Here is an 18,759-nt window from a genome sequence, read left to right on the forward strand (position 1 = left end):
CATTATTTAAAAAGTTCATAAATCTTAGCCCAATAATTCCACTTTTGGGAATACAGTAAAGCTTGTGCCAAAAGAGGGGCAAGTGTTCATTATAGTCTTTGTTACAAAAGTAAAACAAATTCAAACACCCAGAATTTAAATATCTAACAACAGGGTATTAAGTAAACCAATGTATTTTCAACCCACAGAAAATTATTTAGCTATAGCCATTAAGAAAGATGTTTGCCACAGGAAAAGAAATACTTTTTTGAAAATAAGGTGGAGTTATATGATTATTTAACATATTTACTAAAGTCCTTATGCTCAGTAAAAATAAACATAAAACAATGTAAATAATGCCTGTGATTCTTCCTGCCATTCCACAGACAGGAAGCACATTCGTAGAGTAAACCTCAGATAGACAATATCAATTTATTACTCCATCAGATGGACTAATTTCTCCTGTGCCTGTCATACTGTGAGCATCTTAACTCAGTGTGATTCCAGTATTATACAAATGTTTGTATATCATGGCTCTTGACCAACTGCTTCATCTAATTAATTGCTCAACTATAGAAATCTATTCCATCGTTGGATGAAAAAGTGACTATGTTGGAACTTATCAAGACTAGTATATTGATAACTTTTATGTGATCTTCCAATAGGATTTCAGAGTAATTTTGACTATGTGGGATTTTTTAACTACATAGGCTTCAAAATATTAAGAGTGGTTATGATTAGATAGTAGGACTATGAGTGTTATTTTAAAAAATTAGATATGGCCAGGCACAGTGGCTCACATCTGTAATCCCAGCACTTTGGGAGGCAGAGGAGGGCGAATCACTTGAGGTTGGGAGTTTGAGACCAGCGTGGCCAACATTGTGAAATCCTGTCTCTACTAAAATTACAAATATTAGCCAGGCATGGTGGTGGGTGCCTGTAATCTTAGCTATGCAGAGGCTAAGGCAGGAGAATCGCTTGAACCTGGGAGGTGGAGGCTGTGCTGAGCTGAGACCGTGCTATTGCACTACAGCTTGGGCAACAAGAGTGAAGCTTTGTATCAAAATACATAAATAAATAAGATTATTTACTGGACATGTGATACTTTTTACATTGAATAAAATAAAAGAACACTAGCAATTCACAACTGAACATTATGATGGTTATTTTCAGCACTGTGAAGGCCATAACTTTAATTAGACCTATCTAAAATTAAACAGAAAGATGAAAGTGGAGACACTTAGGACTGTTTTCTTTGAGTATGATCCAGGGATCAAGCTTACACAGCATACACACATAAAAGACTACAAGATCAATGTATAATCGATAAATAGAAGAGGTGGCAGAAGAATCACGCCCTCATAACTAGGAATAAAGACAAAGATCGAGAATCTCAATTTATATGCTTTCTCATCACATTTATTACCCACCTTTGAAAGACTTCAAACCTGTTAGCAATCTATTCCGAAAAACTTTCTTATCACCTGTAAAAAAAGCCACAGTTCAGGACAGAGAATGGCTCACTAAGAGACTATAAGGGGCAGACTTTTCTTTGTGAAACTGACCTTAAAGTTGACCCTCTTTCACCTTCAAATCATGATGAAGTCAAGCAACAAACAAAGCTTTCATTATGATATGGAGTGGTAATGTGGTGTAGAGGTCAAGAGCCTGCAATTAAATTCTTGCTCTGCAGACTGGCTTTGTGGCCTCAAGCAAGTTACTCACTCTTTCTTTTTTTTCTTTTTCTTTTTCTTTTTTTTTTTACAGTATTTGCTTTTTTTTTTTTTCTCCCCAACAAACTTTTATTTATTTCTTTTTTTTTTTTATTATTATACTTTAAGTTCTAGGGTACATGTGCATAACGTGCAGGTTTGTTACATATGTATACTTGTGCCATGTTGGTGTGCTGCACCCATCAACTCGTCAGCACCCATCAATTCGTCATTTACATCAGGTATAACTCCCAATGCAATCCTCCCCCCTCCCCCTTCCCCATGATAGGCCCCGGTGTGTGATGTTCCCCTTCCCAAGTCCAAGTGATCTCAAAGTTACTTACTCTTTCTATGCCTGTTTCCACCACCGTAAGATGGAGAAAATGTGTCATCATTGTGTGTAGTGAGGATAGTACAACACCTCATCATTAGGACTTAATAAGTCTAGATGTTATTATTAATAAATCTACTTACTCTTTGACACTGAAAGTAACTGTTGGTTTATGTATTACAGGGCTGAAACTCCTCTCATTCCTTATTTCTATCACATTTTCATTCTGTTTACTTCTTCCTACACCTAAAGTTTGACATGTCAATGGCCTAATGGGTAGCAGTAGGGATTTGCTTAGTCCTTGGTGGCAGAGCTCATGCTTGAAGGTTTTTATAACTTCCAAACTAGTTGGTATAAGAATTGTTTGCAGGGATAAATAAGCAAAAGCTTATGTTGGGAAGATGTGGGGCCTTTGTGTTTAAGGGAAGAAAGAAACAACACTCCTAATAGAGAGGAGAGATAAATTTGGTATCCTCTCGGAAATTGAGAACAGAGGAAAGAATTTTTAGGGTTTAGCTCTGTGAGAGATAAGGGTCGGGAAAAGGGAATCTCCATTGGCAATACTTAGAAAAGTGATTCTGGGAAAGAACAGGAATTCTCATGAGGACTTTGGCAATGTTTACTGAGAGACAGCAGATATAAATCCTTTTCCTCCTTGCAAAATCATCAGTAACATCTTTCCACCTCAACAATGGTTTTGTGGAAAAGGATTCTTTTGGGGGTTGAATTCTGTACCTGAGTGAGCACATAGTAATAGAAAGACTGTTCATATGGAAACAGCTGGAGGATGTATGCAGGTAACATATGAACATGCATCGCTTTCACATATACATTTCAAGAGTAGAACCATAAAACTAAACTGCCTGGAGTTCACAGTAACATACAGCTCACCATCAACTGGTAGTAATTTTAGCAGTTCCACGCAGTCCTTATCATTGACTTCTATCCCCATGTCTCCAAGAACATTTTTCAGATCTCTGGCATCAACCTTTTCTCCTTTGAAAAGATGGAGTGTTAATAGGTGAAAAGTTTACAAATTAGTAACTTTAAAAAATAATTTTAAGTTCATACTAACCTATTTGAGTGATTTTTAAAATACTTATATTTTATATAGCATCACTCTCAATTTGGAGTTAAAGAGCAAAGGCAAAATGGAACGTGCAAGTACAGTGTGACAACAGAAGTCAAGGCAAACCTGTTCCTATAATATCAGTATAATGAAGGCTCTCTTAATGTTGAGAATAATATACAAAATTAAATCTAGTTAACAAATTGGATTACCAATTGCCAACAGAATTCTGGCAAGAGATATTATACTGAATGATATAGCTGATCATTCATGAGACTACATATATCTTGAGCTTTGCAAACTTTATCCTATTTATTATTGTGCTTGCCTGAAATTTAGCTATATACATTCAGCAAAAAACATACATAGGTGAAAAAATATCTCCTCAGAACATTGGACTTTTTATCAAGACTATGTTATGTGGTTTATTTTTAAAAGTTTATCCAAGATCAAATTGATTTTATCAGGCAGAAGTATTTTACAATAACTGGGTAAAATGACAAAGTTAATATAACAATAGACTATTGGGGAAACAGCATCTAAAATATAATTTACTGTGAAACATTAGGGTTTCAGTGTTATGGAAACTCACCTGCAGCAGCCCCTGACTTTCCTGATGGAACAGAAGTCAAGAGGCAAAGCCACTCTGGCTAATATTCTAGGGTTGTAGAATGCTATCCTGCCTTTCATAATCCATTTAACAAAGTAGAGGAAGGGGGGTTGGGGGAAGGAAGGGAGGAAAAGACAAATAAGTGAAACACAGGGGATGTTAAGGGCAGTGAAACTATTCTGTATGAAACTGTAATGGTAGGTACATATCTATATGCATTTGTCAAACCCCATAGAACTATGCAACACAAAGAGTGAAACTTAATGTAAACTATAGATTATAGTTAATAGTAATGTATGAATGTTGGTTTATTAATTGTAACATATGTGCCATACTAATGCAAGATGTTAATAGCAGGGAGATTGCGTGCTTGGGATAAAGGGGAGTGGAAGGATGGGTATATGGAACTCTCTATAAAATATGCTCAATTCTGTAAATCTAAAAGTGTGCTAAAATACAGTCTATTATCATAAAACATGATAATAATAATAATAATGCAATCCACTGAGAACCTGCCCTTCTTTAGTGCCTTGGAGTGCATTTTGCTCTCTCCCATTGGAGATACAGGATGTATTGTAACTGGGTTTACTTGGCTGATATGTACATGCCAAACATGGGGGATGACCCCATGCTAAAGTATCCTGCTACAGCTGAGTGTCACAAAATACTAAGACCTCAATGGAAGAGAGAATAAACCTCCTGAAAAAAAAACTTACCTGTAAAATCTTTTGTTCTCAGCATCATGTTTTTCAGATCAATCTTCTCATCAGCTGTAAGACATGGAGCAGTCACAGAGCAACAATAAGGTGGTTCTTTCGGTTTTGCCACCCATGACACCTGCCCCCAACTAGAATGTTGGTATCATCTTGAGTTTTAGTTCTAGACTATGACATTACATTTTTGAATATGCAATACTCACTTAGATTTAAGAATAAGTTATTTCTTTCACTACTTCCCCTGTATTCATTTTGTTTTTATTAGAATACATCTTTTAGTAATTTGTTTAGAGAAAGTCCATGGCTAGTAAACTTCTGTGTTCTTGTTTGCCTGAAAATGTCTATTTCACTCTAATCCTTGAATATTTGGTGTTCAAAGTTATTTTTCTCTAGCACTTTGAGATACATATTTTCTATTTCTTTTGAATCAAATGTTGGTAATATAAGATTCTTTTATCATTTTGTGTATAGTTTGGTTTTTCTCCTGTTAACGATTTATAAATTTCTCTTTGCCCCTGATATTGTGAAACGTTAGAGGAATCTTTAGGAGTAGGTGGAAAAAAATTTTATCCTGCTCAACATTCAGTATTCCCTTTGATCTAGAATAAAAGGAAAGGATGAGGAGATGAGTGATTTATATTGTTCATTTCCCCTTCTTTACTAATTCATCCCTAACAGTTGTTTCTACTTCTTCCTAGTAAGTTGAGAGGGAAAAATGTTATTTATTCAATTTGCTTTACCCTAGGTCTGGGCACTTTAGTGTGAATTCCCTGGATTTTGCAGCTTACCAGTTTAGTTTCTGAAGAATGAGAAAGGTTTTGAGGAGCCCAGTTCTGCTGTACTATTGTTTCCAGTGTAGAGTCTTTATTTCCTTGTCTGTCCCCATTTAACATTTATGGCATTAAATTGGTTCCCTTTTATTATTGGATTCATGTTGAATTTCCTTTGCTTATTTTGTTTTTTTTTTTTTAAATTCTGTTGTTCATTTTGTTAGGTATTAGAGGAGAAGAAAACTGGCCAGATTTTGCTTTTTTCATCAACTCAAGCTGGAGTCCTCTGGACCAGTTTACATAACATTAAAATGAAAATTTTTTGAAAATTTAAAAGAACTTACTTTGAAAACCATTTGAGGCTATCACCTTTTGTTTGAGGGATGGGTAGTGGTGGATGAGTTTACAGGTAAAATTATTTTATCAAAAATTATTCGTCTATCCATATTTTCATATCTTCTTGAATCAATACTGGCACTTTTTCCTCTGAAAAATTTTCATTTTACTAACATATTTAAAATCTAACCTCATATTACATGTAGTATCCTATTATAATAGTAATATTAGACTGACTATTCATAGTTACATCTCTTAACATTTCTTTTTTTTTAAGTTGTATCTCTTTTTATTATTATTATTATTATTATACTTTAAGTTCTAGGGTACATGTGCATAACGTGCAGGTTTGTTACATATGTATACTTGTGCCATGTTGGTGTGCTGCACCCATCAACTCGTCAGCACCCATCAACTCGTCATTTACATCAGGTATAACTCCCAGTGCAATCCCTCCCCTTTCCCCTCCCCATGATAGGCCCCGGTGTGTGATGTTCCCCTTCCCAAGTCCAAGTGATCTCATTGTTCAGTTCCCACCTATGAGTGAGAACATGCGGTGTTTGGTTTTCTGTTCTTGTGATAGTTTGCTTCTTACCATTTCTAATGTCATTTCTATTCTAAGTCTATTACATGTTAATCTTTCTATTTCATAACAGCTGAATCATACGTACTGGAAATCACCATTAATCAGTTTTAACCATGCCTCATCATAGAGAGTTTTCCTTTTCTCTCACATATTGTGTAATGTTTCTTTTAAATCTTTCACATTCTATTTGTCTTCTTTTCTTCATTCTTTGACCTGAAAGAGGTCTGTTAGTACCGTCACCAATTTTATTATCCATAATGGAATACATTTGCTGATCTTGAATTAAAGAGAGGAAATATGTTTTCATCTGACCTGAATTCTGCTCTAAGCTTTTAAAAATGCAGTATTGATATCAATTAACCACTCTCATTGGTCTATGTATGCTTTCAAACCCAAGCTGTCTTAAACATAATACATTTTTATCTATAATGCTCACCATCAACTGGTAGGTCTTTTGAAAATCTTCAAGTTCTTTTCTGAGAGCTCAATCCCCATATTTTCCAGAAATTTATCCAGGTTATTTACATCAACCTTTCCTCCTTAGGAGAGACAAAAAATCATTAAAAATGAATACTAAGATATGAAAAAAATCCTTCTTAATTCATATGTGTTATGGTTATCACTTTAATCATCAAGACATAAAGGTTAATCGGATCTAGTTAAGGGTACAAATAGGGTCACCACTAAAACTAGATGTAGAATCTCATCCTCTGATGATATCTTTTTTTATATCAACATAGTGCAAGTTTTATAGGATGCTGGGTAATTTTCCAAAGAACTACGGCAAAATATATCTAACATATGCATAAATATCGGTAGGATGTATATATGGGATTTTAAATTTCATACAAATAAATTTGTATAAATTAAAACAGGAGAATATCTCAGATCTATCTGCTTTCTCACCATACTTTGCACTTACTTTTAACAGTCTTTACACCATCCAGTAACCTTTTTTGATACACCTTTCCTTCAGCTGTAAGAAAATACACAATTCAGGTCAGAGAACAATAAAGGGAGACTTACTAAACAATAAAAATGTGACAATTCTTCCCCTAATCCCCTAATTTCAGAAAGATGGAGTTTTAAATATTTTTCTCTGAAATTTACCTACTTTTCTCTCAAGTAGTTATGAAGATTATTTGGAGACACTTTAATGAGGTAGATCTGTTCACACTTACACAAAAGCAATAATTATTGGCTTAAACATTTTGAAACTCATATCCCATTTGATTTACCTTTATCTCTAACTTCTTTCCTTATACCCCTCTTACTTTTCCATTTTACATTCTCCCCCACACTATCAGGTTCATTAATGCAATCAATGACAACAATACACATGTCTTATTGGCATGAAGGAGTACAATAGCTACTGTTTATCTTAATAAAAATCAAATTAACCAGATTTTTTTTTTTTTGGCAAAAGTCTAGTAATTCTAAAAGCTTTTAAAACTAGAAGTAGAATCTCAACCTCTGACTCTATCTTTTGTTTGTGTCAACATAGTGTGAGTTTAATAGGATGCTGGGTAATTTTTCAAAGAATTATGGCATCATATGTCTAACATATTTATCATAACATATCTAACAATATTTATCATAACATAATATATCTAACATGATATACTTATCATAACATAAATAGTGGGAAGATACATGTATGGAATTTTAAACTGAATACAAATAAATTTGTGTTAATGAAAAATAGGAGAACAATCTCAGATTTATCTGCTTTCTTACCATACTTTGACTTAAAAAAAACCCTGGTAACAATCTTGTATCATTTTAGAAGAAAAGCTCACAATCTGAAAAGCACTCTGAAGCCCTTTGAAGGATACATAGATTTTAAATTCTTACCATCAAGCGGCAAAGTTTTTACTAAGTGCAAGTAGTCCTCATATGGGACCTCTATTTCCATGTCTTTTAGTGCATCTTCTAGGTTACAGACATCTACCTGTTTTCCTAGAAAAGAGATAGAAATTGTGACAAAAACAAATTTGAGAAGAACACAAATAATGTTAACTAACAATATTTTCACTCATATACCATTATAATAATTTCAAAGGTAAACATAAAACAAATAATAATTTGGTTCTTTTCTTACAGTATAGAAGTTTAACTATTTCTCTTGATATTTTTAAAATAATCATTATGTTAGGAGCAGTAAAATGTGAGACACGTACATTTCATATTGAAAAGTACATAGATTGCATAAATTATATTAATTATTAAGTAGTACAATGTCCATAAAATGCACATAATAAATGCTTGATAGAGAGTATATTGCAAAATGGGGCCTCAGCCAGCATTACCTTTATAGCAAAGCCAGCCCAGGGCACTAGAGGAAAAGAAAATTATAGGCCAATATCTCTGATAAACATACATGTAAAAATCATAAACAAAATACTAGTAAACCTAATTCAACATCAATTAAAAGGACCATTCACTATGATCAAGTGGGATTTATCCCTGGAGGCAAGGATGGTTCAACATATACAAATCAATAAATGTGATATACCACATTAACAGAATGAAGGAAAAAAGCATATGATCATCTCAATAGATGCAGAAAAGTATTCAACAATATTCAGCATCCTTTTATGATAAAAACTCAACAAATTGTATATAGAATAAATGTTCTTCAACACAATAAAGCCCATATATGACAAACTCACAGTTAACAACATATTCAATGGTGAAAAATTGAAACTTTCCCTCTAGGATCAGGAACAAGACCAGGAAGCCCACTTTTTAAAAAAATTTTACTTTAAGTTCTGGGACACATGTGCAGAACGTGCAGGTTTGTTACATAGGTATACATGTGCTATGGTGGTTTGCTGCACCTATCAACCCATCATCTAGGTTTTCAGCCCCACATGCATTAGGTATTTGTCCTAATGCTCTCCCTCCCCTTGTCCCTCACCCCCTGACAGGCCCTGGTGTGTAATGTTCCCCTCCTTATGTCTACGTGTTCTCATGGGTCAGCTCCCACTTATGAGTGAGAACATGTGGTGTTTGGCTTTCTGTTCCTATGTTAGTTTGCTAAGAATGATGGTTTCCAGGGAATGTCACTTTTAAGAGAAAGAAATAGAAGGCATTCACATTGAAAACAAAAAGTTGACTGTTTAAAGATGACGTGATCTTATGTAATAAAAACCCTTAAGACTCCAACAAAACACTTAGAACCAATAAACCAATTCAGTATGGCTGTAGGATACAATATCAACATAGAAAAATCAGTGGTGTTTCTAATACAGTAACAACGAACTATCTGAAAAAGGAATCAAGGAACCAATCACATTTACAATTGCTACAAAAAAGCTTAGGAATAAATTTAATTAAGAAGGTGAAATATCTGTATCCTGAAAACTATAAAACATTGATGAAACAAATAAATGGAAAGATATTTTGTGTCCACAGATGAGAAGAATTAATATTGCTAAAATGTTCATACTACCCAAAGTGATCTATACATTCACAGGAAAAATAACTAATGAGTACTAGGCTTCATACCTGGGTGACGAAATGATCTGTACAACAAACTCCCATGACACAAGTTTACCTATGTAATAAACTTGCACTTGTAACTCTGAACTTAAAAAAAAGAAGTTTTAAAATGAGAATACATGCAATATCTAAAATAAATTAATTTTGACCATCAAAAAAGTGATCTATAAATTCAATGCAATCTCTACTGAAATTCCAAGGACATTTTTCACAAAAATAGAAAAAACAATTCTAAAATTAATATGGAAACACAAAAGATCCCAAAGAGCCAAAGCAATCTTGAGCAAAAAGAACAAAGCCGAAGGCATCATATTACTGAATTTGGAAACCTACTAGAAATCTATAGGAATGAAAACAGCATAGTACTGGCATAAAACACACACATTTCAAACAATGGAACAGAAGAGAGGTCCAGAAATACATCCACACATTTATGGTCAATTTTGATTTTTAGACAAAGGTACCAAGAACACACAATGGGGAAAGGACAATCTCTTCAATAAATGGTGTTAGGAAGACTGGATATCCACATGCAGAAGAATGACATTAGACCCTTATCTCACTCATTAAAGTTACAGTTTCAGAGAAAGAAATAGAAGGCATTCAAATTGGAAAGAAAAAGTTGTCTGCTTGCAGATGACATGATCTTACATAAAGAAAACCCTAAAGACTCCAACAAAACACTATTAGAACCAATAAACCAATTCAGTATGGTTGCAGGATACAATATCAACATAGAAAAATCAGTGGTGTAAAACTACTAGAAATTGTAAAACTACTAGAAGAAGACATAGGGGAAACTCTCCATGACTTTGGTCTAGACAACAATATTCTTGCATAGGATCACAAAATCATAGGTAACCAAACTAAAAACAGATGAGTGGGATTGCATCAAACTATAAAGCTTCTAAACAGCAAAGGACACAATTAATAGAGTGAAGAGACAACCAACAGATTGGGAGAAAATATTTGCAAACCACACATCTGATAAAAGGTTAATATCCAAAATATATAAGGTACTCAAAGAACTTAATAGTAAGAAAAAACAACCTGATCAAAAAATGGGCAAGGGACCTGAATTGTTACTACTGGGTCTTCTTTTTCTGTCTTGTTAATGAATTGGATTGGGGACCTTCCTCCATCATATCCATAGAACCAGATGATAGGACAGCCTAAATAGAGTGGAGGGCAATGGTGCCCTAGCCTATGGAGGAGGCATGGCAGAGGAACTTGATATAACTTTAGTTGTGGATATTGTGATGACTTCTATCCTGTGTACTTGGATCCAGCTGTGTACATATCAGGAGAAACAGTGGGTTCATTTCTCCTCCATTGTCTACTATGAGAATCTGTATAGCTATTGAAAATTAAAAGTACTCATATTTTGTATTCCAAAATAAAAGACTGATTGTTCCACATAATGGCAACAAGGAACCACCAGACTGGTTTTAAATCTGTTTAACCACTCAATGACAAATTACCAAAAGTAACACATTTCTGTAGGCCAACCAACCAGTCACAGCTTCTTGCTTCTGAAAGTCAGCCACATGGGAACAGTCATACTTCAATTAACACTTTTGTGAATACCAACCAATCAATAACAATTTTACGAGAGAAATCATGTTTCTACAGATGATGTCAACCTACCCATGCCTCTGAGTTTGCCCATCACTCAACTCTATACTTCCGCCAAATCTTATGTAAGCATTCTGTTCTGCACAGTTGTGACTGTGTCTGACCAGCTTTGCTTTTTATTTCAAATAATTGTTAGTTGTTTCGGCCTTTAAAAATCCTGAAGGGTCTACTTATTTTGAAGATCTCCATCTGGCAGCATTCCATGGGGCTTGTTGGACCAACTGGGGTACTCACCAGGACTCTTATGTATAATTTCTTTGTCCTTCACATTCGCTGTCGTGTAAGTCAACAATTTGAGCTCTTACTGTGTTGTATTGAGTTATTGTGGGCAAATTAATTTTGTTATCCCAGGATTTGTTTTTGCCCTTAGTGCTAGTTCTTTGTGTAATATAATTAGACTTTTTGATTTGTAGTATATTTGGTAAATATTTTTGCTGTTAACCTGCCTATTCTTCCACTACTTGCTTTGCTTTAACTTTTGCTTCTCTATTTGAATAAAGTCATGCCTCAATTATATTAGGGAATTCCCCTAATATAATTTCCATCCTCCCACCTTGGCCTCCCAAAGTACTAGGATTACAGGCATGAGTCACCGTGCCTGGACGGTGGCAGCATCTTCTATTGCTAGATGAGCAACAAAGACATCAGCATGCTTGCTGTATTATGCAGAGTAAATACCAGACTCAGAAATATAACTTATTTCTCTTATTTATAATAAAAGTCATGTCATCATAATGTAGGAGAAAATTACTACACATAATATGAAGTTAATATAATTTCCCTAATATAATAATTGAGTCATGCCTCAATTATTTTTGTTTTGTTCTTGTTGTCTTATTCTGTTGAGTGTATGAGTGAATATTTCACAAAGGATGAAAACCACAGGCCCAATCCAAACTAGTCTTAAGGGCTAATGGTTGTAGGTTTGTGGGACTAGCCATAAATTTTTGCAAAGGCAACTAGTCAAACAAAATTTGAGAAAGCATTCACTATCTTTTTATTTGTGAAAGAAAATCAGTTTTAAAATTTTGTATTCCAGGGTTGATGATTTTCAGGTTACTGATATACAGCTCTTTGTAACATTTGCTTGGCTGGTGAACTCAGTTGCCATATATAAGCATACATATACTTTTGTGACTCTTTTGTGAATTTTGTTTTGGTAAACAGGGAGAATTGCCACATTGCTAATTATTTATATTGTACTTGCAATCACACTTCCTCTTCCTCTTCTTCTTCTTTCTTCTTTTTCTCTTTTTTTTTTTTTTTTTTGTGAGATAGGGTCTTGCTCTGTCACCCAGGCTGGAGTGCGGTGGTGCTATCTCAGCTCAAGCAACCTCCGCCTTCCTGGCTCAAGAGATCCTCCCACCTCATTGCCCCCCAACCCCCACCCCAGTAGCTGGAACCATAGGCATGTGCCACCATGCCCAGTTAATTTTTGTATATTTTGTAGAGACGGTGTTTTGCCATGTTGCCCAGGATTCACACTTAGACATTTATATCTAAGCTAAAAGAAAACTTGAGTTTTAAAGGTAGACTTAAAGGATCGGTTAGACTAGTTTTCATTCATGCCTGACAAATGTTTGGCCATGATTCTAGAATACCTTCCAGTCCCTTCTTATAATATTTTCAGTTTTGTTTGCCTCACACTGTTTGAGTTCTGCTTTTCAGAGTCTCAAGTGCTTCTATGCAGCCACTGTATCAACAGATAATTTAACAAATGATTCAAAGACAAAAACAGGATGAAATCATCCTGATTTGACATTGAGATGCCAGCTCATCTCAAGCAGAATCAGCAATAGTGGAGGTCTGGACAATTCCTGATGGTTTCCCCTGTGGCTCTCATTGAGGGAGGACCAAAAGGTAGAAATAGGACTAAAAACATTCTCATACTATTAAGAAAAGTCTGCTATCATGGCGACATAGCAATATCAAACACTATTGATGCAGCTGCTTCCTCTTCTTCTTTCTTTTCTCTCTCTCTCTCTCTCTGATAGGGTCTTGCTCTGTCACCCAGGCTGGAGTGCAGTGGTGCTATCTCAGCTCACTGCAATCTCCACCTTCCAGGCTCCAGTGATCCTCCCATCTCAGCGCCCCTGGTAACTGTGACCACAGGCACATGCCACTATGCCCAGCTAATTTTTATATTTTATAGAGACGGAGTTTTGCCATGTTGCCCAGGTTGGTCTCAAACTCCTGAGCTCAAGCCATCCTCCCACCTTGGCCTACCAAAGTACTGGGATTACAGGCATGAGTCACCGTGCCTGGACGGTAGCAGCATCTTCTATTGCTAGATGAGCAACAAAGACATGAGCACACTTGCTGTATTACGCAGAGTAAATTACCAGACTCAGAAATATAACTTATTTCTCTTATTTATAATAAAAGTCATGTCATCATAATGTAGGAGAAAATTACTACACATAATATGAAGTTAATATAATTTCCCTGAAAATTATGATATTGATGATCCATCCAAATAATTTTGTTCACAGAAATGTCTCAGCTATTACCTCAATTCTGAAGTATCCTATATCTTGTGCCAAGACCTAGTACCTCTATTGGTTTTAAAAGTGTAGGTGATCCAAAGCAGATAAATAAAAACACTTAATTAATGAAAGGTTAAAATGGCAAAATTAATAAGAGAATGAAGGGATGGTAGGAAAGATCATGTAAAAAGTTAATTTCTCACTTACCTAAAACAGCACTCAATTCTTTAATCAACTTATTTAGTTTGACTTTCTTTTCAGCTGTAAGACAAGGCAACATTTAGACACTGATAAAGCCAATCTTGGAAGAAAAGCATAAAGCACTAACTATTTAAATTATGAAGTAAAACCTAGATGAAGGCTATTCACGATATGCTGTCATTTTAACATTTATCATTCTTGGGCTTTAATAAATAGCTCTATTATCAGCAATAAGAACTAAGATTTCTTGGACCATAAAGTCTACCTTAGGTAAAATGTTTTCTCTAGTTTTTTGAATGCATTCTGTTTTTAATTCCTTGTTTCTCTTGGAATGGATGATAACACATACCGGTATATATTGAAGGCCATTGTTTATGACATTATGTTATTTTCTATTATTGGATGACAATGAAAGAATCCCAGGAAAAGGAGCAATGAACAGCACAGTGTGTGGTGAACTAACGCCTTTAAATCTTGCTCAAGGGGAAAATGCCACGTAAGGAGTGAAAAGATGAGTCAAAAGAGGTTGAATGGAGTCAGAGTAACAGTTAACAGTTGGTTTCTGAGTTTAGACTGTCTGGATCTTGGAATAGAGCAGTGAAAAAAGATAATCCTAGCTCTATGAAGTTTACATAAATTTGTTTTGTTCATGGTTGTATCCCTAAGACTGAAACAGTCTTAGGGATATCATGAATAAATAAGTTGATTAAATGAGCCAATTGATAAAATGCTTAGCACTGTGCCTGGCATATTGTAAGACTCAATGTATATAAGCTATGAAGGATCACTGAAGAGTTTTAATTTGAAGAATAATAATGTCAGTTTTTCACCCTAGCAAAATCATCCTGGCTAGTTTATATAGAGCAAATTGAAGGCAATGATACGATTATTAGACCAGTCAGGAGGCTTTTCTAGTAGTTTAAGCCAGAGATCATGAAGATCTGAATTAAGGTTAGAGTAGTCAAGATAGCCAAGAGATTTTTAAGAGGAAAAAAATGAGAGAGCATGAGATGCCAAAGATAATTTGTAGATTATTGCATGGTAACTGTGGATAAAAAATGGTGACAGAATTTTTAAAAATTATGAATTAGAGAGGTAATTCATGATTTTTGTTTTATCCTTTATTTGCCGAGTTTGGATTATCAGTGAAAAAGCTATGTCTGAATAGGGATTTGTTATTATAGGAGAAGATTTCTTAATTTACCTCAATTTAACCAACCTGATGGTCTAAACTTGATTTTCCCTTTCTACTATGAATTCTCACATTCAGACTGATGATGATGGCATGCCAAATTTTCACAGCTAGTAGGCTTCCATTTTAGTAATCAGTGCATCTATGTTATGGGTTAAGTTGTTGAGTTTGAGTAATCCAGTGCATCTATGTCATGGGTTAAGTTGTTGACTTATTTATAAATAGTTCTACTTTTTATTAAATTGATGATCATTCAATCATTATATAAACTGATGAACTATCAATGGAAAAGGGAGTTTTTCTCATAGAAAACACATTTGAATAATTCGGAATATTTCAGTGAAGGCAAATTGCTAAAAAAGTTCTGCTGAATTTGGTGTGAATAAGATAACTGTAAAAAGACTGGAGAAATAATTAAAACCTAGATAGATTCGGACTGAAATTTCTGGTCAATTTTTTTTTTAAATTTTAATTTAAATTTTTTTCAACAGGGTCTTGTTCTGTCACCTGAGCTGGAGTGGTGCAGTGCACAATCATGGCTCACTGCAGCCTGGACTTACCATGCTCAAACGATTCTTCCTCCTGAGCCTCCTGAGTAGCTGGGACTACAGGTGCACACCACCACGCTTGGCTAACTTTTGTATATTTTTGTAGAGATGGGGTTTTGTCACATTTCCCAGGCTGGTCTAGAACTATTGGACTCAAGTGATCAACTCGCCTTGGCCTCCCTCCCAATGCTGGAGTTACAGGCGTAAGGCATGGCGCCCTGCCTTCTGGTCAACTTAAAATAAAAATACTTTATTCTTAAAAGAAACTGAAATTAGGAGTGTAGACAATAAATAAATATGTTTATGTAAGAAAATCCCCAAAGAGAATGGCTACATTAAATAAAAATGGCCTTGGGCCTATTTTTTTCTTTCAAGTAAAATGTTTAAGGTATGTACATATCATTTTATGATCCTTTATTTTAACGAGATTTTAAGATGATCTGACCAAATGCTTGTCTCAGTCAATAGAGATAAAAGGATTTTACTATCCTAGACTGAATCACATTGGATAAGTCTAGGTTTGAGATCAAAGATTTGAAATCTTAAACATACACAGGTAAGTGAAATCATCTAGAAATGTGGTTGTGGAAAGAACAACAGACTGAGAATAGAACTGTTATATCACTATCATTTAAGCCAGTATTTTTCAAAAATTTTTATTGTAAGCTTCACTAAGAACTCTGAACACCCACCATATCACACACACACAGACACACAGACACACACACACACATCATAAAGTTTCATGAAATAATATCTAGCCTGTGTGACATATGCTGTGATATTTTCTTTTCTCTTCTATACTATTTCATTAAAAAATGCTCACTTAACCCACTAATTTGAGGGGAGGAATAGAAGGCCATAAACAATGAGCCTTAGGAAAGGCAGAGAAGAAAATTATGGAGAGCATGAATTAATAGCAGCTGAGAATGTAGAGAGTTGTAATAAAAGAAAAAAGTTTAATATTATTAAAGGCATCAGAGAGCTCAAGTAAGAAAAAGGTGAGTGGTGCACACTGGATTTGTCTGCTAGGATGTTGCAGTCAGCTAAGTAAGAGTATTTTTTAATAGAATGGTGAATGCGGGAACCGGATTCTCTTTATGAGAGAAGAAAATATGAGGTGATCTCCTTTCCTTCTATTAATAAATCCTTCCCTTCCATTTTGAATGCTACCTCCTGATCATTTTCTGGCTTAACAAAATCTTGGCTTCATTTTATGCAATGCTTAGTATCCATAGGGGAAAAACTGGATTTTAGATTAATTGAAGTGATTAAGAGAAACATTAGATTCTCTTAGATTAATTGAATTAATTTAGATAATTATTTCTCTTAGATTGATTAATTTAGATTAATTGAAATTATGAAGAGATTAAGAGAAATGATTTTTTCCCTGACTTTGAGACTGAGCTCTTCGCTAAGCTTTTGAAAAGTCTTTGATATTTTGATGATCCGGTTCGAGAAATTCTCATTTTCAAGTTTAAAAGAATAAGTACCCCTTAAAAAGTATAGGGGTGATTATAGTGCTCACAGTCATCTGGTAGTCTTTCTGTTAGATCCATGAATTCCTCTTCCGTGATCTTTATTCCCATGTTTTCTAAAAGAGTGTCCAGCTTATTGACATCAACACTGCCTTCTAAGTAAGGAATAGGAAAGGAATATGGTAAAGCAGAATGATTCTAAAATTGGACTATGCATTCATGCTACTGTATTATTTTTCTTCTTTATTGAGCATGAGTTTTATCACAATGAAAAAATATTATTTATTTCCTAGTATTATTGTTGAGATTTTAAGACAAACACCAAAAACTTGTCTGTTATAGCTAATAGAAGGATAAAAATTAGAACTGAATTCCCCAAATCTTATTGTGGGAACAAGCCCACAAAGCAAAAATATTCTTAAAGAAGGTTGAAAAGTTAGAGCTAATCATGACCATAATATTCCACAGAACAGGAGTTATTTTTGTTGCCTGTATTTGCAAACTATATGTCCTGCTTTTGAATGAAATCCTTATCTGACAGCCTTAACTCTCTTCACCTTTTGCTGCATATTAAATTTTTCTTTTTTTCCTTTAGGGCTGAGGAAAAATCCATGAAAGTTTTACACTTCCTGCCAGATCATAGTAAAATAAACACTTGTTAACTTGCAGATCTACTGAAGGAGCCATAAATAATGACTCAGTTATATAGGAAAGGAAGATTTATGTTTTAAAAGTACCAATAAGAGTTTAAGACTAAGTCTTTTTATTGCGCTGCTTACTCACGCTCAAGAGACTTTATGCCTTTCATCAACCTTTTCTCATACACTTTTCCATCAGCTATAAAAAATGGAACATTTCGGAAATAGTGTTAGAAGACAGCACAGATCTCTTAATTTCAGAAAGAACTTAAAATCTTTACCTAAGGAACATTTCAAATGCAAATAGGTAGTACACAGTAACAAAATGTTCACTCTTGGTAGTACATGAGTAAAATGCAAATCATAACAATTATATGTGCCTGCCCACTTTTCTGTATTGGGAATGTAGGGAAAATAACATTCTCTACTGCTGTTTGTAGAAATTCAAATTATGATAACTTTTCTGGAAAAAAATTTGACAAAATAAAATATCTTCCATTTTGCAACTTTACTTAAATAAATCTAATCTTGACAAATTTTAGGATGTTTGCAAAGTTTTCTCCACAAGGCTGCCAAATAAAATAAGGACATATATTCATAGATAGGAAACTGGATATATACATCTCAATTTTTTAATATTTATTTATTTAAATTTTTTTTTAATATGTTATACTTTAAGTTCTAGGGTACATGTGCATAACGTGCAGGTTTGTTACATATGTATACTTGTGCCATGTTGGTGTGCTGCACCCATCAACTCGTCAGCACCCATCAATTCCTCATTTATATCAGGTATAACTCCCAATGCAATCCCCCCCGACCCCATGATAGGCCCCGAATGTGATGTTCCCCTTCCCAAGTTATCTCATTGTTCAGTTCCCACCTATGAGTGAGAACATGCGGTGTTTGGTTTTCTCTTCTTGTGATAGTTTGCTAAGAATGATGGTTTCCAGCTGCATCCATGTCCC

At 34.6% G+C, this 18,759-nt stretch overlaps 1 protein-coding gene across 1 annotated transcript in view; it reads right to left on the minus strand.

Annotated features, from left to right (window-relative positions):
* Positions 1-2,999: 2,999 nt before the first annotated feature.
* LOC108536244 (EF-hand calcium-binding domain-containing protein 13-like) overlaps positions 3,000-18,759 on the minus strand; it is a 192,365-nt gene continuing 176,605 nt past the window's right edge. The window contains exons 28-35 of the mRNA XM_017882831.1: positions 17,937-17,990; positions 17,204-17,308; positions 13,942-13,995; positions 7,964-8,068; positions 7,032-7,085; positions 6,546-6,648; positions 4,418-4,471; positions 3,000-3,018 (exon numbers count right to left, since the gene is read on the minus strand). Of these exons, the coding sequence (XP_017738320.1) occupies positions 6,548-6,648; positions 7,032-7,085; positions 7,964-8,068; positions 13,942-13,995; positions 17,204-17,308; positions 17,937-17,990 (473 nt within the window). The 3' untranslated portion in view covers positions 3,000-3,018; positions 4,418-4,471; positions 6,546-6,547. The remainder of the gene's footprint in view (positions 3,019-4,417; positions 4,472-6,545; positions 6,649-7,031; positions 7,086-7,963; positions 8,069-13,941; positions 13,996-17,203; positions 17,309-17,936; positions 17,991-18,759) is intronic.

The sequence above is a fragment of the Rhinopithecus bieti genome, unplaced genomic scaffold (assembly GCF_001698545.2).
Source record: "Rhinopithecus bieti isolate Rb0 unplaced genomic scaffold, ASM169854v2 scaffold_12928, whole genome shotgun sequence".
In the NCBI taxonomy this organism is placed as follows: Eukaryota; Metazoa; Chordata; class Mammalia; order Primates; family Cercopithecidae; genus Rhinopithecus; species Rhinopithecus bieti.